This window comes from Drosophila simulans, chromosome 2L (genome assembly GCF_016746395.2).
Source record: "Drosophila simulans strain w501 chromosome 2L, Prin_Dsim_3.1, whole genome shotgun sequence".
Classification (NCBI taxonomy): domain Eukaryota; kingdom Metazoa; phylum Arthropoda; class Insecta; order Diptera; family Drosophilidae; genus Drosophila; species Drosophila simulans.
In genome coordinates this window covers 8,979,639-9,003,091 of record NC_052520.2, presented here as the reverse complement: position 1 = coordinate 9,003,091, position 23,453 = coordinate 8,979,639, and the positions used below count along the sequence as shown (strand labels likewise).

Genomic DNA, 23,453 nt, shown 5'->3' with positions numbered 1-23,453 from the left:
ATAGCAATATGCAGCAAACCAACGGAAAGCAAAAATGTGTTTTGATTTTGTTTTCATTTTATCTTAATTCGATTATTATTAAAAGGGTTCAGTTTCAGCCGGAACGAGCCAAAAGGTTCGACGGTGAAATCGGCTTGCAACTCGAACGTTGAAAGGTGATTTTGGGGCATGGTGTTGCAGGTTGGACTCTGTTAACATTTTTGTCGCGTGTTTTGCGGTCTGTTGTTGTGGTTGCGGTTGCACACAAACAACAAGCCTCCGAACATAACAAGGATACCGGGCATAACCAGCAACCGGCAGCAACAACTACCAATGAACAGCATCCTGCGTCCTTTGGTTGGCTTAAACCGAAGCTACACTTCGGCTCGCTCTGTCGGCCGTCGGCCGTCGTCCCCGCCTGTTATCACTCGGCCAACGCGGCGTATACGTAACAGCACTTCCCATTCGTTAGATTTTCCCTTATTGTTGTTGGTGGAAAGCCAGAGCCCGGCTCTGTGCGAGCATTAGGTTTCGTCGGCAAATCAGTTTCGCTACGGATTCTGCACGAAGCGGACGCGTTTTATCGGTGTTACCCTGAAAACATGTGTGAAAGATCCCCGGCAAAGGGAAAGTCGTATTCAAGTGTAATGTGATCGATGGAAAATAGAAGCACCAGACTCAACGTGATCGTAACATTAAAGTCGAGCTAAAAAATATAGGTCCACTTGCATATAAAATTTAAAAAATAACATAACTTGTAAGCGTTTTATTGAAAGATATTACAATTTGTAAAAGTGGTTGGCATACGTAGATAGATTAAAATATTTTATTGCTACATAGTTTCTGAAGAATTAAATACATTTTATAATACACTTTATAAAAATATGGAATTTTAACTTAAATAAAGTTTAGATATTATTTATAAATGTCAGTCACAGAAGTATATTAAATCGAAAGGTATAACAATTTTTAAAAGTGCGAGTGCCGGTTAGGATTAGTAATTATATTATAAGCTATGATTAAAATTGGATATCAAAAAAGGAGTTGGTTTCATGCGTTTCATCTCGCTACATATTAATGTATATAAACCTAATTTCATTTTGTAAGTTTGGGACGATTTATTCGATTCGATTTATCTTGGTGCGAGTATTTCAAATAACTGAACTCCATTTTAAGGTTAACCACAACTACAATCCAGACCACAAACTCACATGTCACTTGTCAGGCCCTCGAAATGGGTAAACAATTAACAGTTAACTCTGCTAATGCACATTTCATGCCAACAAAAAGTAAACAAACAGCGAGACTAGCTCCAGGACCCTCGAAGTCCTTAAATCCCGAAAACTGGCAGACACGCACACAACGCCACACTTCAATCTGTGAAAAATTCCCAAACAAACTTATATGCGAATAAATGAATCCACTAGAGTTCACTTTGGGACAACTCGCAAAAAAAGTAGTCGAAGGGGAATTTTGTTGCGATTGATAAAGGGAAGCAGTTGCTGCCACTGCAACGCAATGCACAACACACAAACACAACCGAAAACAGCAAGGCAAATATAAACAAAGAATTTAGCTTAAAAATACATTAACCCACTGCAGCCATGAGAATCAGGATACGCAGGGAAAGGGGCCAGGACCCGACTGCCAACTGCTGAAAACTTGCATACTTAATGGGGAAGGAGATAGAGACAGACAACGCAGTGTACAGTGGGGCTTATGTGTTACTGGACACAGATCTATTCCAAATGGAGAATAAATCTTTGTGTATGAATATTGTCAAAGCTCAATCTAAACTTTTCTTTAAATAGTAAGCAAATCTATTTATTCAAAACACAACCAAAAATTAAAGATAAAGTGGTAGATTAAAAATATTATTTTATTTATATATTTTTATATATTTTAAGAAGCATATGTGAAATAATTCATTATTTTGGGTATCCACTGTAGAATGGGATGTTTTGCATTCAGGCATCATTGCAGATCAATGGCAATATGGAGCTGATACAGTTTGAGTAAGACACGTAAACACACAGAGCAGTAGAAGGATGGGAAACTCATGGATGTCAGCTGTTTCAGAACTTTTTTCAGAAGCCAGTGAAGAGAGGGCTTATTGGTTCTTTATTTATTTCCATCTTTTTTTGAATTCTTTTTTGAGTTCAGCTTTGTTGCGTTTTGTTTGCTCAAGTTTGGTTTGACGTTTGCAGTTACAGGAACTTTACAAATTGTGCAGAGTAAAACAAACAAAATTGCAAAACTATGATGCTGCTGATGATGATGTCGAATATATGTGTGAGCTTTGGTCATAAGTGGATATTTATTGGTGCGTTTATTTGGTAAATTTAGTTTCTATATTGCACTTCTGAAAATATAATAGAGTACTTTATCCAGAGATAAATTGAGTCCAATTAAACTCGTATCATTCGAATTAGACAGTAACGTAAACTACCGACTTTTCGATCAAATATAAATGTAACCAAATTAAATGGAAATTTTATTTCCATGTTCGTACTGTTTTCTACCAAAATATTAGTGATAGGTAATAGGCACAAACCTCCTAGCTTGCTTCTTCTTTGAAGAACCTTTTAATGTAAATAAATTCGGAAATAGGTAAACATATCTTAATTCCATTCCGGCCTCCTTTGTGCTGTTTTCTTTTTTCCCCTCTATTACCAGGAAACCACGAAGGTTAAAAGCTGTCAGACATTTATAGAAGCTTAGGAGAAATCCCCTGAGAGCTAGGAACATTTTTCTTAGGCTAATGACAATGTCAAGATTAATTTAACAGTATCTTAAAAAAAAAAATTTAAACACCAATAAAAAATATTATAATGGCTATGAACTTAGTCAGCATAAACAAAACAGAAGCCAAACAAATGTTTTATCCTTCATCTACACACCCGTTTAGTTAAGTCCCTTTAATCCCGCAACAATTATAAGCCAATTTGTTTTACCAAAAAGTTATCATTATAAAAACAGTCAAAACCAAACAAACACTAAATAGCCCCATTAAAATTTAATTTCCTAGCATAAAAATACAAGACAAACAGATTCGAAACAAGTTCCTCCCTCAACAATTTATTAATTTAATTACAAACACTTTGCCAAACTCATAAAAAAGTGCATAAAATTTGTTGGACTTCTTGTTCTTGTTTCTGATGGTAAATCTGTTTCGGTCCATACCAAAAAAGCTTTATCATGTGTGCGTGGTTTTTGGGGGAAGAGGTGGCGCCAAAATTGCTTAATTTCATAAGCGAGTCATAAGGGAAAAAGTTTTGTCTCTGTGTCTGTGTAAGTGTTACGCAAGCTGCGTGTGGACCCCCTAAAAAGCTGAAGGCGACACGCTCAAAAGCCATAAAAAATACAATTTTTAAGATAAAGTTTTGGATGAGATGGCCAAGAAACAGAAACCAGAGTAGAGGACTGCGCGTGACACAACTATATTTCAAAGACCAATGAATTTAAACTACAATATCAGACACATACCGACTATCCCAATGAAAATAATTTAAGTAAAAATTAAAAATTTATGGAATTCGATTTTCCAAAATGAAGTGTCAATACTAAAAATCAATCTAAATTACTATTATCAATTAGATGTTGATGGAAATTATGAAGTTAGTTAAATATTAGTGGTGTTTATAAAGTTGATTTCGTTTTTACGATAAGGTCTAAAATGTTAATTTAATTTATATGCTATATGATATTTTATTAATTAAATCATAAATATTTGATGTACAGCTGAAATTAAGGCACACTGTGCACATTTCTTTTAGCAGATCTTAAGATACTACTTCATAGACAAAAATAAAGTTGTAAAAGAAAAAACGAATAGTCAGTGAGGAAGGAAACAAGTGAAGGAACCAAAACTTAAGATAAACAACAAATGAAAAGAGCATTTAAATTAATTGGCATAAACTTGGCTTTCAGCACATGCGGTATGGAAACTTTATTTCTCCAAGATTTCATAAAGTTCGCAGACTCAAGTATCAAATATGTTGAAAAAGAAATGTATTTTTTATGAGTTCCGGTTAGGCCTTTTCCGACATTTAATTTTTTGCCCACAGATAAACCATATAAAAAAGGACATTTATCAACTGGTCGCCAGAGGGCGCTCAAGTTGCTACTGCTCAGGCAAATCTTTATGACTTTTTGGTTATTCCGTTGGCCCTTTTTCCCTTTTGGTGGCTTAAACTTTGCTGCAACACGTGCGAACCGCCTACGCACAGGGGGCGTGGCAGGCAGCTAGCGTGCGGCTCTATGGCATAATATTTTGCCAAACTTTATTGAATTCCCCAGCAAATCTGCATGGCATCTGTGTGCATGCGTTGAAAGTTACTAGACAGCAAACAATTGGGCAGGGAACAGGAAAGTGGGAATCCAGTGCATTGAAAGCAAATTTATGGGTGCTAAAGTCAAATGGAAAACTCGAGAATTGAGGCTGTTTTTTCGTTGTTTTGCCTATGGCAATATCACTAAAAACGACTGGGACCTTAAAGTTTGCAAGAACTAGTCAACACTTTTAAGTTATGTTTGAAAAATTTTAGTTTCTTAAGAGTGATAAGAATTGAAATTGATTGTAAAATAATAGGAGTCAAGTTCAGTATATTCCTCATATTCAGTCTATATAATAACCTTTTTTTTGCGACTCCGTTATTTATATAATGATTTTAATATTAACCATATTTTAGGTGTGGTGAAAACAATTTAAGGGACTTATAAAATGATTTTTACCAAAATGGCGTTGCTTACAAACAGAACATATTAAGTAAATGCCAGAAGGAAATAATCCTGTGAAAAAAATCTAAAATGTGGTAATTGCCACAAGCCAAAAACTGCGATAACAAAACCGTGTGAAAAACTCCGAACAAAAGCGAAAACACAAACAAACCCCGCGGCGTTTTAAAAACCAGTCCGCGGCAGTGAGGTGGTAAAAACTGAGCCAGTAGATCCGAGAGAATGCACTTTGGCCAGGAGGCGAGGCCATCATTGGGGCTCCTGGCTGTGGCTGAGTCGACCGCAACGGCAAGTTGATGTTGCCCCCGTCCTGGCATCTAATTGGGGCCCTCCTAGTGCTCGCGGCAACAGCGGGGGACTCCACCAACAAGATCATCTTGCCGCAGATTCTAAACGGTGGCGGCGGCGGCGGGGGCGTCGGAACTGCCCAGGGCAAACATCCGTCTGGAACCAAGACGGTGGCGACTGGATTGGTTCCAAACTTCGGAGGAGCAGCTGGCAATGGAGCGGGCGGAGGAGGACCTGTGCCTGGCAGCGGAACCGGAAGCACCGTGGTCGGCAGCAATGGCGTGATTGTGGCCGGAGGCGGGGCCAATGTGCCGACCTCGAATTTAAACAGTGAGTATCAGTCATAACATATCTAAATGAATATTTAACTGAAGTGGCAGTACACTGCCACAAAAAGCACATCAAATTAGGGTGTTTATTAAATATAACTGCGTAAGTGGATAATAAACACAGCTATATAATATTTTATAAATATATTACTTTTATGATCAATATGTTTCCGTGTACAATTTCTCTACAATTTTGTTGCTATAATACCATACAAGCAAGACTCCCACAACGCCATGTTTGCATTGACTGGCAATTTTGTAGGGCAGTGTAAATATTGCAATCGCACTTTATCTTTATCCGCGATTGCCTTTTGGCTGCTTTCCGACTCCCGCTGCCTGATGCCATCAATAACACTCTGATGCCACGTAGGCGACCAAGGCCCCCGCAGCCAATCATATTTGCACAGACAAATGGGGAAAAGGGGACAAATACCCATAGATTGGGGGAGATTTGAGCCGCAGGGCAAAGGTGATACAAGGCTTTATGCCAAAAATTGAAAGCCACCTGGGCAGAATGGGCGGCAAAGGTAGCAGTTCACAGATAACCTCGTGCACACATAAAACGCTACTGAACCTGCACTTAGGATAAACTTCATTTAAACTATTTGCTACAGTACGCTTTTATGCAAAATGTATAGTGGTTTCTCCAAAGACAACGTTAAATGATTTGATGCGCATAGAATTTTACACTCTTAACGACAAATGCACGTAAATATTTTAAATTGGTTGAATTTCCATAAACATTCCAAATGTCATTATTTTAAATGAAACCGAATTTGTTGAAATTTAGATGAAATTCATACCACAGAATTTTTCATTTCGAAATGCAATACTTCCGTTGTGGAAAACGCTAGTTCTGAGTGTGACGCCACGTGACGGGGGAAAAATGAATCCCGAATGGTGACAGAGCCGCGGGGTGAACACGCCTCCAACTCCGATTTGCCACTCAGCTCCTGTGAGTGCCGGCTGTCATTGTTCTCAGGTGCAGTGGCAACAAAAACGATGGAAACACAGGACCCAACAACAGCAATAATGCCGTTTAACTGCGCGCAAAATTCATTCAGGCAGCGCAATTTATGTCGCAACAGGCGACATCCACCGCATCATCCTCGTCCTTATGCACATCCTCGTGGATATCCTACCGCTGACTCGTCTTCCTGCCGCCAAGTCTCAACTGCCGATGGCCAATATCATAGCCAGCGTGTTTATGCATTGCGAGCTGCGAATTTATTCATGAATCGAGCACCTTCATTGTGCAGGCAAAAATGCAATGCCAGCTTCAATTAACTGCTGAATATTTAGTTAAAGGCAAAATGGAAAATTACCAATTTGTGTAAAAAATTGAATCTTTTTATGTGTGATAATATAATAAATTCCTTATTAAAGTAAGCTATGCATAATTCATAAACGGCAGCTATTAAGCGATCATCTTTCTCATCTTTAATGTATCTCCAAGTTCATAATCTGTTTTCTCTTGAGTAGTTTATTGTGATCAAATGTTTTAATATTATTATAAATAAATTGAAAATCTCAAAAATCTTTTTAAATCCAACATTTGTAGATTAGGCATTTCGAAAAGTTGACAACTTTCCCTGTTACCTGTTATCTCTAACAGACTTCCCATTTGATTGCTTGTTGCCTCTATTTTAGGGCGTGGTCGAGTGGGCGTCGGGGGCGTGGTGGCAAAAGGCTGAGACCTCAACAAAATTTATATGCAGACACGCGCTCTGGCGCGAAAATTGCAGCTGGATGAAATCCCATGATTATGCAGGCCATTTTCCCCCGCTGCTGTTGCCATTGCGTAAACTTCCCACGCTAGAATTGCATCATTGGGTCGCAAAATTTGCCCATTGCTCCTGTTTTTTCATCAGTTCAAGTTACTCAAAAAAATACTATTGTTTTCATGCCGATATGAATAACTTAAATAGCCTATTGCCGCTGGCGGATGCCAAAGAAATGTGTTTATATTCAATATATATCCAGATATTACAAACTAAAATCACTTATTCCTCTTTCAATTTTACTTGTGATGTTTACACAACTTAATAGAGAATGTACCATTATCTGACCTCTGTTTTTTGGTGACTTAAAATTGGATTAATTTCATTTATTAACACATTTTTTTGTGTTATTGTGTCGTAATTAGTTGGACTTTACTGGAGGGTGCGCCCAAAAAGCTTATTGTTTGCATCGCCTATGGCCTCGTGGAGTCAACCAAATTGTAGCGACTTCTGCACATTTCGATTCGGGAATTGCATATTTGTACATAACTCTCTATTTGGTTTTCAGTTTGCATTTTACATACTAACTACACATGACTGGCAGGCACAGCAGTCATCATAAATATCTAATTAAGCTAAAGCAATAGTTCGAAACCATTTCTGGGTCGTCAAATTAAGTTACCCAAATATAAATGCGGCAAACGCAATCCTAATTAAAATTCGAAAATTCCCTGTGTTCTTTTAAATCAGGAACCAATGCAATTTCGAATTAAGATCCAATCGGACAAATGTCAATAAGAGAATTATATTTTTAATTCCTTTAACTTAAGCAAAAATTACTTTGTTGCACAACGAAACTGTCTATTAACGTAATTCTGAAAACTTCTCAAGCTCACGTCTTTTCATTTCATTTTCAAAAGTCTTTGACTGTCCCTCTAAGCCGCATTTCGACTTCATTGAAATCGTGTGATTTGTTATGCATAATTGTTGCCTTTTCAGGAATGCGATTAAATAATTGCAACTCAAACAGTTTAATTGAATTGCCGAAGCTATTTCGTTAGGCTATCATGCTCAAAGCAAACAAAAATTGAATTTCTATATTAAATATTTGCTTGGCTCAACTAAATTAGCAGCTAAATGAATGAAGCTAAGTCTCCTCCCCTTTGGCAAACCCCTTTGTCCCCTTTGTCCCCTTTTCGCCTGTGGACTATCAATATTTGTCTGAATAATGGGGGAAATGCCGCTAGGAGCTTTCATAGTTGCCTTAACGGCACAATTTAAATGCATTTCGACAAAATTGTATAGTCATTAAAAGTTAATCGACGCAGCTGCAACTGTGGCTGAATATTTTCGCATCGAGGGGTTGCGAAAAAGAGTTTAACTTGTTGATGTTCGAAGCAAATATTTAAGTGAAATTTCCTTTACGCCTGTGTGCTTGAAACATGTGTTTAATTATAATTGTACACATTTGTTGTTGCTCGATTTGCCCGCCAGCAAATTCCCGAACAGCAGCAAAAATAATGAGTCAACGCAAAAATCAATGAAATAATTATTTTGCACCCCGAAGTGTCATTTTTGCAAACCAATGCCACGCCCACTTTGCGCCCGCACGAATTTCGAAACATTTTTACAATTAATTTTGCTCGCATAATTGATTTTTATGGTTTATTTGATTATGCAAATTCATGAGCGGCATATTGACATAGAACTAAGTCAAATATAGGAATAAAACTATTTGAATATTTCATGCACTAAATTAAAATGAATTCATTTTTTACTCGTTGTTTTGTTAATCTCTGTGCTTTGTAGTTGTCGTCGAAGAACCCGAATTTACTGAATACATCGAAAACGTAACTGTACCTGCTGGACGTAATGTTAAACTCGGTTGCTCCGTGAAAAATCTGGGCTCATATAAGGTGAGTAAAAATGACCATCACTACTACTACATAATTAGAAGAAATATATAATTTACTTGTTTATAAAGGCAACAATTTAACGAACAGTTAAGTGGTAAGGACACAATAGTGAAGTCAGGTTTTTAAACCCCTACCTCATTGCGATCTTAAATCACGACCAATATAATTTTACCAGTGGCCTTGCAGAACCGTCTGAATTAATTTCAAAAAAGTGCTGACGTCGAATCGCTTAGTTTTTATGCACCATTAGCCGTTTTGCTTTCGGCCAAAAGTCCAAAAAGAAGTCCAAACAGAGCGGGAAAAGCGAAAGGGCCACAATAAATGGGGTTGCACGAGAAGGGACGTGAAATGATTTATTAATTAAGCAGCTTGTAATGAGTGCTAATGATTTGATTACTTGGCATAAAAATCATGTCTTAAAAGATTAGACCGGGAGTGCATTGCAAATGAGCTGGCAGCGCGATGGGAAGCGAGCCCACTAATTAATTTCCATTGACTCTCCAGCCTGCAGACTGCAGTTTGCATTCTTCCCGAAACAACCATTCAAATGCCACTGCTTTCGATGGGACTTAAGCAGATCATTACCATGAATGTCGGAAGCGGCTTACTCGCACCAACTGCGGGCATCATTAGGGGACACTCGGAGTACCCGGAGTGCCAGATTTCCCGACTCAAGTAGCCATCAAAGACGGCCTTGTTAGCGTGAGTTGGCTGCTAGGAGCCCATTCGATAGTCTGTCGGAACGCAGGAAATAGAATCAAATTGAGGTGTAAATGAGAGCAACAAGAAAATGTGCTGCAAAACGAGAAACGTGCAGTGCATGCTGGGAAATGGGAAAAACCCTTGGAAAATTCCTGCCCAAGGTGGAGAAGCCGGAGAGACCCGGTTTAGCTTTAGTCGAATGGCATGTTTAAGTAGCTGGGCGTCTGTAAGTAAGGCTTCCCTTACATCCTTTCCCCAGATGTATATGTACTTATATTGGCTGCATGTAATTCATAGCTATCACCACACACTCACACAGGAGTCGGTGCTTTTCCTTTTCCCGCACATCCTGCGACTTGTAACCGGTTGCGTTTATTTTTATGTGCGACACTATGATGCAATTTTCTCGCTTCCGCTCTCTGCCACCCATTTCCCAGCCCACCCACTTTTTTGTCCTTTCGCTCCATTTTGACTGCTGATGCTGAGCTGTGAAATTGCTGGATGTTCCATATAGTACGTGTGTAGTGGCAGACCGAAAAAAAATGACTGGTGTTAGAATGTTATTAAAAAGTTCCCTTTTTTCTTAAGTACTAGCAGTGGTGGGAAACGTACTAAATGCTTAAACAACTAAAATCCTTAGAATTTGTTTATCTCGCTAGGATGTAAATTAATTAAATTTTTAAAGCAGCACTGTTACACATTAAGCAATTGAATATGAAGTAAATTAACTTATGAATCAGTTGGCTAGATGGAACTGCAGCTATAAGTTAACCCAATCCCCATTTCAGGTCGCCTGGATGCACTTCGAGCAGTCCGCCATCCTGACCGTTCACAATCACGTGATCACGCGCAATCCGCGCATCAGTGTCACGCACGACAAGCACGACAGGCACCGCACGTGGTATTTGCACATAAACAACGTGCACGAGGAGGACCGGGGTCGATATATGTGCCAGATCAATACGGTGACGGCCAAAACGCAGTTTGGCTACCTGAACGTTGTCGGTAAGTTGTGGGGCATCTTATCAGGGTGTGGCAGCTTGGGGACTTCCACAGGAACTGCCGGGAAAGTCCTGTCCAAATACGGGGCGAATTAAAAAATAATTTATGTGCCTTAAAGCGGAGTGTAAACATGGCAAAAACAAAAACGCCCAAATCGGGAGAAAGCCGGCTGCGAAGTGGAGTCCAGAGCCGAATCCTGGAATCAGGATTCGGCGAGGCCCAGTAGCCGGAACGGAGCACAGTTCAGTGAATCCTTTGCCGCGGCGAAATTATTTTCCCTGCCTGGGCAAACAACAAACAAATTATTAAAAATGCATGCCATATTTGTGGAAAAGGGAGCGAATTCGCATGCTTTTAATTAAAAAGTGCGAGAAAAAGAAACGAAATTATACGCGGGCAACAAAAAAGACATAGAGCGAAACTTTAAAATCATATACATATATGAAAATGTACGGCATATAATAGCATATCCATAGTTACATCAAGTGCTTTTCTAATGAAATTAAATATTAAAAACCCTGATAATTGTGTTGGGCCCTAAGTAAACAACATATTGAAATGCTCGAAATGAATTCAAATTTTTGAATGGCGCCGCCGTTTCATGACCAATAAATGCTTTTCGATTTCAGCGAATAATGAGAAATTGGAAAATAATTGCTGTGTGACAGCAGAGTTCATATTAAAAGCAATTTCCTGATGCCAAACTACAGCTTTTTATGTGTTGGCAAATATTTATCATGCATAAATACGAGGGCAGAGTTCAATTTTAAATGACTGCTGACTGCATCTATTTAAGAGGATTACCAGAGTTTAGCGGATATTGAAGATTATACCCATTTCCCTGCATCTTTTCCAGTTCCCCCCAACATCGACGACTCGCTGAGCTCCAGCGATGTGATTGTGCGGGAGGGAGCCAACATTTCGCTGAGATGCCGGGCCAGCGGTAGTCCCAGACCCATTATCAAATGGAAACGCGACGATAACTCCCGCATAGCCATCAATAAGAATCACATAGGTAAGTGCGGATGCACTGCATCAATCATTTAGCGCTCTCCCCTGTCATTTGCCCAAACTGATTTTCACCTCTTTTCCGCACACCTTTCCAGTGAACGAATGGGAGGGCGACACCCTCGAGATAACTCGCATTTCCCGACTGGACATGGGCGCCTATCTGTGCATCGCCTCCAATGGGGTTCCACCCACGGTTTCCAAGCGCATCAAAGTCAGCGTGGACTGTAAGTACATTGGATTAGATTACCGCAGTCCTTAAAAATTGGTCAAGTAACCACAGGATCCTTTAATTCCACTCCTGCTAGATATGAATAGTTACCAGATTCGATAAAGTAGCCGCGAAAAAGTTAGTTAAATCTAAATAAAAGCGTTGTTGTTTCCATTTGCCTTCTCCTTTTTTTTTTCATTTTGGCTTTCAATTTATTTTTGTTACGTGCGTACTGGGAATTTGTTTTGCTGTTGAAATGGTTGGGTTTATTATTTTTTGTTGTTTACTTCAGGATTCGCAGCCGCTCATATTTCCATTTGTCAGCAGCGGATTAAAGCCGAACTTTCGGGGAAAATTGTTGGGGATTGATTGAAGCTACCGCGGATATTGCTTATAAAACGCTATAAATTAAAGTATTTTGTTTCAGTAATTGGTTTAACGGAACTTAGCACTGATTAATTAATTAATTGTATGTCTTACCTTTTATTACGCATTAAATGTGATTCAAATGCTTTCGATCGCAGAGCAAAAAAATATGTATAAATATTGTAGGAATTTAAAATAAAATTCGTTGTAGTAGTTTCTAGAGTACGCAACTGTCTTTTCCAAAACACAACTGGCCAATACCTTAAAGCTTCTTTTTATGTCTCGGTACCAAAGTCCCCTCAAAAAACCCACAAAGAGGCCCTGGGCTACAATTTTTTTTTTCAATCGGAAGCACACTTGTAGCTGCTGCAGTTTGTGGCTTATACTATGGCAGCGGTACAAAAAAAAATGGAAAGACAGAATCAAATCACTGCGTTTGCCGTTGTGCACTTTTTTAAGATTTATAACAGGCGACAGACACATCACATGTGCTGTCAACTCCTGTCATGCCCTGGGAGGTGGGCGTCAGGACTTTCCGTGGGCGTGGTCGTGGTCGTCACAGAAATTTGCTCGTTTGCTGTCACTTAAAAATGCCGCAAGCATAAATCTATTTTTGTTTTGTACACGACATTCGCTGCTGTAACCAAACAAACCTCCGTCGAACGAACAGTGGCTCCAATTCCCCCTTCGCAATACCATACCAAACTGGGCTGAAACCAGTTCCAGTTTCCGTTAACAGTCGGCCATGGCTAACCTCTGGCCGGCAAAAAGTGCAATACCAAATACACTTGTGGCAGGAGAGTCGCAAAAAAATGGTCAAAATACAAACAGAAGAGTCGAAAATACCTTGATTGCTGCAGATGTCCTCCATAAAAAAGGAATTGTTCGATGTTTGTGAGTGTTCAGATTCTCTAGATAGAATCCGTGTCTCTAAATTGGAATGGTGAAAAAATGGACACGTGGTTGAAAAAAAAATGTAGATGGAATATGTATAATTTTGTAATATTTATTCTTTAATTTGTTTTAAGCCAATGCCATTAAGGTTGCTTAAAAAGGTTATGCAATTATATGATATACTTGTTTATACATTTTTAAGCTGAATTTATATATTTATTAGGCAAAATAAAAATGTCATTTAAATGAAGAAATTGGACTAGCTAACATTACAATCCCTGCCCGTATTCAATCGAGTGATAGCCTTTAGCAATTGCCGATTACTGAGAAAAGGGAAAAAGCATCCCAGACGCAATCTTCTAGTGCGACAATCAAGTCCTTGCCATCATTCCCATTTCGACCCGCACTAATTCCACAAATATTGTCGCAGGATTTTTTTTCAGGACGGTCTCCCCGGTGGCGCAATCAATGGCTCGCAACTGTTCGACAATGCTGCCACTTCAACAGTAATCCTCTCGGCCACCATTCAACCCCTTAACGAGGCTTCATTAACGGCTAATTTTCAAGTTGTTTACACTCGCAGTCAGCTCACCTTTTTTCTACAAATTTTCTATGGAGACGCAGGCGGAAAGAAAAGAATGTCACTCAATGTCCAACAAGCCACCATCCCACCTCCAAAGCTAAATTATTGTTGACTCAACGCGAGTCCTTGTGGCACTTAACAGCTGCTTGACTCGACTGCTGGCCGGGCTTGCTGGCTTTTCCGGCTTTCCTTTCGCCAATATTGTCGCCACTCAATTGTAATTTAAATCAGTGCTCGAAAGGAGTGGAAGAAGCTGTTATCCCGGACAAATGTTTGTCCTTCCACTCCTTGCAGTCGGCACTTGGTCCTGGGTTTCCCTTTTGTGTGGGCAATTAAAATGAATGGAAATAAAGGAAACGACAACTTCAAGGTGATTTCTGCTTGACTTTCGCTTAAGCTGCGCTCAAAAGTTGTCTGCTGGCGAAAAATGAACAGAAATTATATCAATATGGAATATCTGTGCTGCATACGAAATAAGTGAGGGAAATGTTTCGCTTTTGGTTTTTGCCTTGGACGGTTTCCTTTGGATTGGGACAGGTTAAGGGTCGTTTGCAGCATATGTTGCCCTTTTGCCGGCGAACTTTTCCGTTTCTGATTCTGATTCTGTTACTGTTGCTAGTGCTATTGCTGTTTCTGTGTCGGTTGCACAAAGGCAACAAATCAGTATGCAGTCAGAAATATGTACATATAAGAACCAGTCGCTCTCTCTTTCTCTTCGGAACCGGAAACAGAAACTGAATTTGTTGCTTCCTGCTTGCTAAGCAACGCACGCCACAAAAATAAACGTATGCGTGTGTGGCCCGATGTAAATGTATGTGTGTCCCAGCCAAAGGACATATGCAAGCTGTCACAGTTGTTTTAACAAATTGTTCGGGCTCTCCTGTACGTGTATGTGTGTGAGTGTGTGCTTCCCCATAAGTTTGAAAAATCAAAGAAAAATCTTCGTGTTTTTATTAAAGAATCTGCCAATCAAAATATTATTGGTCGATCTAGAAATCTAAAGGCAAAGATGGGAAATTGGATTTTCCTTCTCTTCTGTTATCCGTAATTGGCGAAGAGAGCCATTTGAGTACCAACTAACCCACTTGACCCAACTCGCTGACAGGCTAATTAAGCTGCTCACTTCGTCACACTTAAGCTTGTTTTGGTAAAAAGGATTATACCCAGCTCTGATGGCTCTGAGCACCTCATCAAAAATACAAAAGATCCACGAGATACTTTTCATAAGCGTACAGAAAAGCCAGCAGAACCGACGCTAATTTGTGTCCAAGCTGATTAAAAATTCAATTGGACCATCGGGGAGAATCCCTTTCCATGCCATTTTTCGTTTGCCTTCAGCTTAATTGCCAACTCTTGGTGGACATAAATCAACAAAAGGTAAAACAGGCAGACAAATGACAAGGCAAAACAAAAAATATGCCAGAAGAACATCCATTGTGCCCCTTAATGATGATGAAGATGCCGACGATGCTGGGCTGCTGACAATAATGATAGGAAAAACGTAGTGCTCGAGTGTTCATTAGTCCCACTCTCTGCGGCATTTCCCCATTTAATATCTTAATTAAAACTGTGCGCCAAATGCGCCTGAAGTGCGGGAGGTTTTTATGTTTGGTTTCTCGAGGTGGCAAAGGTTGGATTTCCATAGATGTCCTCGCATATAATTGCAAAGGTGCAGGCGGTGCACGCTGGGAGTCGACTCAAGATGGCAAAAAATCCCGAATAATGCTATTCATAAGATTTCGTTGAAAGAAAATAGTCTCTTTTTTTCGCTTTATTCGAGGCTTTCGAGAAGTTTCTCTTGGTGACTCCGGCTTGACTTGCAATTTAAATGAAAATCAGTCTGAGCAGAAAATGCCTGCTTAAATCAAAACTAAAATAGAGCATTTGCATAAACCTAAAAAAGCAGGCAAAAAATATATTAAACATATGCATAAATATATTTCGGTCTTGAAACTTTGTTGTTTGTCAATAAAAAATGGAAGAAAAAAACTTTCAAACTAACTCAAATGAATTATAGAGAACTTGACCACAAGTTTACTTCCAAGTTAAGTTTATAAATTTGCGGAGTTGAACTTTTTTGATTACCGAAATGTCCGAGCAGCAGTTAGATGATAGAGAAATGCAAAATTATTGAATGTAGAATTTTAGGTAGGGCTCGTACTGTCTCCTAACTATATAAGTCTTTATTTGTTTCCTTTCAGTTCCCCCAATGCTGCTTATACCCCATCAGTTGGTTGGTGCTCCAGAAGGTTTCAACGTCACCATCGAATGCTTCACAGAGGCACATCCCACGTCTCTGAACTATTGGACACGTGGCGAGGGACCAATCATACACGATTCCCACAAGTACAAGTGAGTAAACACCATAAAAAATTATTAAATAATTCATTAAAATACATTACGCAATATGTCCTGTTAATATGATTATAATTCATCTTTTTCCGCTGCAGAGTGGAAGCCACAGTCGGATTGCCAGCTTATAAAACCCATATGAAGTTAACCATCATCAATGTGAGCAGTGGCGATGATGGTATTTACAAATGTGTGGCCAAGAATCCGAGAGGGGAAACGGATGGCATCATACGACTGTACGGTAAGTTAAAAGCACCTAAATATTTTAACTTTAATCTGTTACGTAAGAACCCATGGCGTAGAAGGAAAGAAATGCATGGCATTCTTTAAGCCCTTTCATTGCCAGCTGAAGCCCAACTAATTAAGCTCTCCATGTCCAGCGGGTCCAATTGAGGACTCGAGGCATTGAAAAACTACCGCATTGGCCTTAACACGAATTGACAAATCTAAGTCATTTAGATGTTTGTCCGTGCCAGGGACAAAGCCAAATGAAAGGCCAAAATGAAAGGGGCGTAGAAAAAAACCTCGACCACATTCGTGGCCTGACTTAATTGCCTGTCTACGAGAACTCACTCTCTTCCTCTTTGTACCATGTGCAACTTGGCCCGAATGAACCGAAATAGCCGCCCAGAAATGTGGTAGTTCTAGCTCGTTGAGCGGCCATAATAAAGCCAGTGAAAAATCAAGTCACGTCCCTATGCCAAGGTGTGGAATTTTTGGCCAGGCTTCTCTGGCTTATCCTCGCCCAAGAGCGCTGAGAAGTTTCAGGCTCATATGAGCCAATGGCGAAACTTGGCTTTAAAGTTGCGTGTATGCACCATAATATTGGTAGCAAGTTAATATCACGTATTTAGTTTAATTACGTGACGGATTCGATGGTAGCGAATGTTTTTAAGTTATCGATTGGAAAATGGTTATTGCTGCCTCTTGACAGTGGATTGAAAGTCGAACTGAGATTAAAGACTTCAAAATAAGCAAAACAGAAGATGAAATACACTTCTTCTAACAAGTTCCCAAAGCAAAAAGAAATAAGTTATTTTTTACAATGAAACGTTAAATCTTTTTTTAAAAACGTTATATATAACATTCAACAGAAAATGTCAGCTGCCAAATTGATGAATTTTTTAATTTTAGGATGCTTTTTTCTTGCATTGACTTTATAAAAACGGCCTGGCATAAATTTAAATACTCGAATTATATTATCAACAAATTGAAATGGGAAGCGTGCGGAGCAATAGGCTTTTATTATTGACGGCATTTATTGCCCCGCGGCAGACAAAAATATGCATATTGACATATTATTATGAAAATACAAAATAATTAGCATTTCGCATAAACCACTGAGGCGTATGAAGTACCCAAAGAGAGACAACTGCGAAAATTATTCAGAACGATGCAAAAAAAAATCTGTGAATTGAGACTGCATCAAACCTTAAATAAGTTCAGAATGAAGCAGGGCATAAAAATAAAATTTACCGAAACGTGCTGCAAATGTCAAATAAAAAAATGTAAATTATATGAAAACAAGTACAGTTTTCCACAAATAGAATACTTATGTTTGCTATTGTTCGTCGATGCGTTGAACAATGTAAATAAAAGCTTAATACAATGAAATGTCACAATAAAATAAAAATGTTCTTGTACAGTAAATTGTAAAAGATTTCGAAAACGTTGAGCCTATTGTTATTTTTAATCAAATTTGGATAACGACTCCTACAGATTTTTACAGATTTATAGAAACTTTCAATAGTTAGCCAGCTTAGTTACTGAGAACGTAATTATACACTAATCATAAATTATAAAATAAAATGTACTATATATTTTCCAGTTTCATATCCTCCAACCACTGCCTCATCGGGTATATACTCCACGGATTCGCATTGGGGGGAAAATGGGATCAACAATAATTATGCGTATGGTGGCCCCGACTCCACGCGATCGATTTATGCGCAGGATAAAAGTAAGTGTATAAAATATATCTGCATTATTCTTTCCAAACCCGTGCACCAACTACTTATATCACTGAATCACTCTTCCCTACTCACACAACGATTTCTTCGGCTTCTATTTGTGCTCTATTTCATTCCATGCCCACCATTTCATGGCCATCCACTCAGATACGCGATATCAATCGAATTTGAACGAAATCGGTTTATCTGAACAAAAATCCTTCCTAGATAAGACGCAGAATCCGTTGTTGGCCAATGGCAACGCCAACGAGGCGGATGCGGAATCCAACGGGTCCCGGGGTCACAACCCTTCGATGGCCATTGCGTGGCTGTTCGTCGTCATCGCGACGCTGTTGTTAACAATCCGATCTGCGGTTGGTTCTAGCCATAGCCTAAGTCTATGTTAGTTAATGCAAACCTAGCTTATAGTTACCAGATTTAACTATGTATGGGACTAGCTGTAAGGCTTTCCGAAACACGTAACGTTAGCGAATGGCATTTGCGTATGTATGATGTATGTGTAATAAACTAGACCCTAGTGTAAGAGACCCTAATTACAATCCGCCCTTTCCCCATATACATCACAAGGTATATACATATAGACCAGGTCCGACTGAGCTCGTTAAGCATATGTATAGCCATCAGTCATCAGCCATCAATCACACGCCCTTACTCGGGGGTCTATAAACACTCATATGCGAATCTATTACTAGTAGGTAAGATGAACCAACCAAAGGGTAAATGCAATTTCATTTTGCTTTCAATGCTGTGCTTCAAACTGAGAAAGTTTCATAGTTATCATATAATCTACCACGGTCTATACTTATAGCTATGCATACACATCTATATATTCGTGCGTTAAACGCTGCTGACTCACACTTGCATATAAGATTACAGACACTTAATATATTATTATGCATATGCCTTAAGGATTGCAAGCTGAAATGCAAATTAAGCTAAGAAAAATAAGCCATCACACATATCGATCATGGAAATTGTTTAATTAGGCCAGATATACCGAATCACGTATACAGTTTTGTAGATATAGGTAATTAACATTTGAGGACAAGTTTCGAATGCATTTATTTATTTTAACTTATCAATTTCAGGAGATTAATGATTTGAAAATCCGAAATTCAGTAAAATAGAATCAAACATCCACTTTAGGAGTGTCAACTAATAATGTCAAATTAAACATATTATTTCCTGTTTATCATTAATTTATATTATATGGTCCACAAAGTATTTACACCCAGGCTCATCGGATAAAGTCTTGTTCGGTTATTAAATAGCAACAACCTAATTACGATGTAACTAATAACAGAATTATTAATGTACTAATGTAAAGACAAAACGAAATGTTAAACATTTAAGCTAAAATAAAGGAAATTTAAATTGTGTTGCTTTAAAGACAAATTAAATTTGAAGCAAGAAAGCATGTTGAATGTTGAGAAATATAATTGAATTGAACGCAGAGCTATGGACACAATGGAAAAAGGATATACAAATATATTACATTATATACAATTATAGACTACGTATATACAAAGAAACACACGCATACACGAACTACACTTATGTAACATGTATTTAAGCATATAAAATGAGTTGTAACTGAGGCATTAAATTAAATAAAAATCCCAAAAAGACAAATAAAGCTACTGAATGGCATTCACGGGGCAGTCACGGAAAGTAATGAAAGTGAGCAAATTGAAATAAAAACGAAATGCATCGGCAAGGAACAAGAATGATGTGTTAAATGCTTAATTAGCAACCAAATTAAATAATGCCCATGCAAACACCAAGCATTCATATTAAACAAAATAATAAAAAAAAAAAACCTGCAAAACATTAATAAACAATTAACCTGGTTGATATTTTTTTTGCTCCGATCTAGCAGGCGGCTGGAACAGGAAAGGAGGTGGTCCAGTTCACTCTGACAGCATTTTATTCGTTATGCAATTTTATTGTATCCATTTTTCATACCCATCCTTCGAAAAACAGAAACCATAACAACGTTACTATACAATCACACCGATGAACCAAACTCCGAATACTCTTGAAGTAGTTATATTTATTGATTAAATCATAACTTCAAAGGTCTTAAAATCTGTATTATTTCATTGCAATTGTTTGCTATTTGACATTTTAGTTTTTTGTTATTATGTGATTTTTTCGAATGCCTTGCTAAAACCATAATACCCTCTGAGAAGGTAATGAAACAAGGGAAATTGCGTAAAATTGCCATATTCAATTTAATTATTACGCGGACGTGTGATGTCTGAGGGTTTAACAGCAGGGATTGCGGGATGGGATTCGGTGTGTCACTTGAATTTCAATGACACAAATGCACCAAACTTTAGCATGCATTTTTCATCACGCTTTTTAATCATTTGAAAGTGCAACCTTTGTTGCCATGGTTAATGAGGCATCCCAGCGGATGTGGACGTTCACGATAATGGTTTACCGAAGCTTACGAATTATTGTCGCCTCCGGATGTCGATTTTATAGATTAATATTATGCCAATAAAAATGGTACTCAAAGATGTGGTACACGTAATGTGCGAGATATATTGCTTTTCTTATAGAAAGATAATTTTATTCTCAAATTGCAAGTAATATCATTTCTTAATGCCCAAAATACAATACTTATAATTATAGAAGAGATAAAGATTCGTATATGCAGTGATAGCCACGGAAGTCCAGAAAATAAGAAAATTGAATTGAAAAAACACAACGAATGCAAGATGAAAAAGGATATTAAAAGTTATTCTTAACCTTAAAAGGCAATATAAAGTGGTTGTGGAGAGTCCCAAATGCCTGATGAGGAAATTCGCAAAACTCAGGAAGCATAACAGAGTGGAACAAAAACGAAATCAGCTTGAAATCGCGACACAAAATGTCAATTTCATTACATAAAAGGACACTGCAAACGGGACTCATCTGCATAAAAGGGAAATTATTTTTCCTATTTTTTTGCTTCTTGTTTTCCTACTCCGTTTCGCAATTGCAATCTGCTTGGACAAAGTTTTCGCCAAGAATGATGGCAAAAACGATGGATAAATTATTCCCAGGAAAAACTGCTGAAATGAAGTATTCAAAACAATTTCCGCAATGCACTGCGAAAGGCACTGAATTAATGTAAAGTTAATAAACTCAATCAAACAAAATAAGCACCAGATGAACAAAATTAAGTTCGAAGAAAATGGAAAAAAAAGCATGCAGCCAAAAAATGTTGAAAATATGTGAAATGCTTTAAGAAATCACATCCCCATGCTATTATTAACCCATTGCATTGGCTGCGCCCTCTTTTTATGCACCATCCATTGTTGAAAACTTTGAAAAACCCACGGAATGTGGTACAAAATATATGCAGCTGTGACTGCATACTTTTTAGGCTGCCTTAAAACAGAATGAAAACACGCGAGTATGGGCCAAAATGTCTTTGTGGATGCCTCGCGAGCCTAACAACAGAGATAATTCCTTGGATACTACGTGTGTTTTTTGGGAGGATGGGCCCAACATATGGCAGTCGGAAAAAGTTCTTGTGAAACATGCTTCCCATACTTTTGGTCCCTTTCGAATGGAATGAGGGTGCTTCATTGTGGAGCAAGTTCAAAAAAAGTCCATATATATGGAATGGAAGTGTAGAGCCATGGGTGCATAAATGGGACTCAAATTATGTAGGCAAATGAAAATTAATGAACTACCGAAAGGGTCCAGAAAAATTATTCAATAAATTAGTTGAATAAATACTTGGTCCAAGTCATAGTCAACAGAATTTTAAGTAATACAGCTTTCCCTTTCCATTTCCGCCATCATTCCTTGTAATTGCCACAAATGAGCCGTATCAAATTTGATTTGATTTCAGCATTTAGGCCACAGCAATACCAGTGAGGATAACAATTGAAGGGCAACACTAAAGGAAAATCAGGGGAGCAAGCGGGGGAGCAATAAAAGTGGAGGAATGATAAAAATATCAACAAGCCAGCAATAAAACATTCAGGCGGTGAAGTGGGAATAAGAGATCTGAGCTGAGGCAGCCAAGTGAGCACTGGAGGAGTATTGTCCAAATGACATCAATAAAATATTTAAAGCCGGCAACAAGGCACGGTTAAGAAAGGAGAATCGCAGCGTCGAATGTCCTTAAGCCACGCCCCCTCAAGTGGTATGAGGAAAAAAATCCAGAAAGGGCAGACAGAAGGCGGAAAACTCCACTTGAGTGGCGCCGTAGCAAACGAGCTTAACAGGACAAACAGGAATAAGGATGTGCATGAAAACTCACTTGAAGCTGGAGCTGGAGCTCAGTCCTGGCTAGAGTCTGTCGTCTCGGTTTCATCTTGACTTTGAAGTGGCATGACGGAATTTGAATTCAATTGCAATCGCTAACCAATCCTTCTTTTTATTCCCCCCTTAGAACAGCCATAACTGGGTTTTTATTGCGGCTTCACCCTTTTATTTTGCCTGAATCACTTGTCGGCACAAACACGCCTTGCAAAAGACTTAACTTGTTGGTTGAATGGAGAGGAGAGGACTCCAGAGGAGGGTCTAGTTTGTTTTGCCAATGCCTTGATCCGCTCAAGAAACCGCGAACGCCAGGCAAAGGAGGAGCCACTGAAAGGACGCATGATGGGTCCTCGACGATAGGATACCAATTGAGATGGCAGATAGCAAATGGACAACCCGATGTAGAATCCTTTAAGGATGTGCTGCCTTGGTTTCCATTTCTCGTTTTTTTGATTTCTCATAATTTGTGCACTTCTATTGGAATTTGTTCGTTGGTGTAATCATTCGCCTTTGAAAAGCTCGTATCTCGGTGCTCCAATTTTGCTGCCACAAATTTACATATTTTAATCAGAAATTGTCGATTTCCCAACGGCAATCAATTTGCGGCAACGTTCCTGCTTTACTTTCTGCCTCAGATCTAGTCTCGTTTTTAGTTCAGTGGAGATTTTATCTTTGATTTGGCTGGAGTTCAGTTCATTTCGTTGGACTGTTGCAAATTGGTTTTTGAGAGTTTCAACTTTAGTCTAAGCTAAAGTGGAATTCAAAGGTGTTTAGAATGTCAGGCGTCCACCGACCAAAACTCAAAGGTGTCCTCGGAATGATAAATGACCTGGGCGGAAATTCATGGTAAGGTAGATTTCTATTAAATGTCCTCCCCGCAGAGCTCAGAGTCAATAAAGTATCAAATTGCCTTTTAATATGCCACATGGCTTAATGAGCCGCCCTTCGTGTCCTTCCAGAACAATCACGTTAAGTGTTTTACAGCATTTTTCCGCATGTACAATTTTTTTATTGAGTCCAGAATCTGTTTGTGGCCTGGCAATGCGTTCAGGAAATTTTACAATTTTAATGCAAATTTAATACAATTAGGCGGCAACACGGAAGCGCCGAGTTTAAAGTGGAAATGAGC

At 38.7% G+C, this 23,453-nt stretch overlaps 1 protein-coding gene across 4 annotated transcripts; it reads left to right on the top strand.

Annotated features, from left to right (window-relative positions):
• The first annotated feature begins 503 nt into the window (after positions 1-503).
• LOC6731599 (lachesin) lies at positions 504-18,988 on the top strand. 4 transcript variants are annotated; one of them, XM_016178595.3, is made up of 10 exons: positions 504-698; positions 4,671-5,334; positions 8,864-8,970; positions 10,461-10,677; positions 11,531-11,689; positions 11,781-11,909; positions 15,938-16,088; positions 16,187-16,329; positions 17,917-18,048; positions 18,206-18,988. In XM_016178595.3, exons 2-10 carry the CDS (start codon positions 5,013-5,015, stop codon positions 18,442-18,444), a joined length of 1,599 nt encoding a protein of 532 aa, XP_016024275.1. In that variant the 5' UTR covers positions 504-698; positions 4,671-5,012; the 3' UTR covers positions 18,445-18,988. The 4 variants fall into 4 exon arrangements, with proteins under 4 accessions (XP_016024275.1, XP_016024274.1, XP_039150477.1 ...); XM_016178594.3 differs by having other exon boundaries at positions 504-736; XM_039294543.2 differs by having other exon boundaries at positions 509-736; positions 18,266-18,988.
• Positions 18,989-23,453: the final 4,465 nt, after the last annotated feature.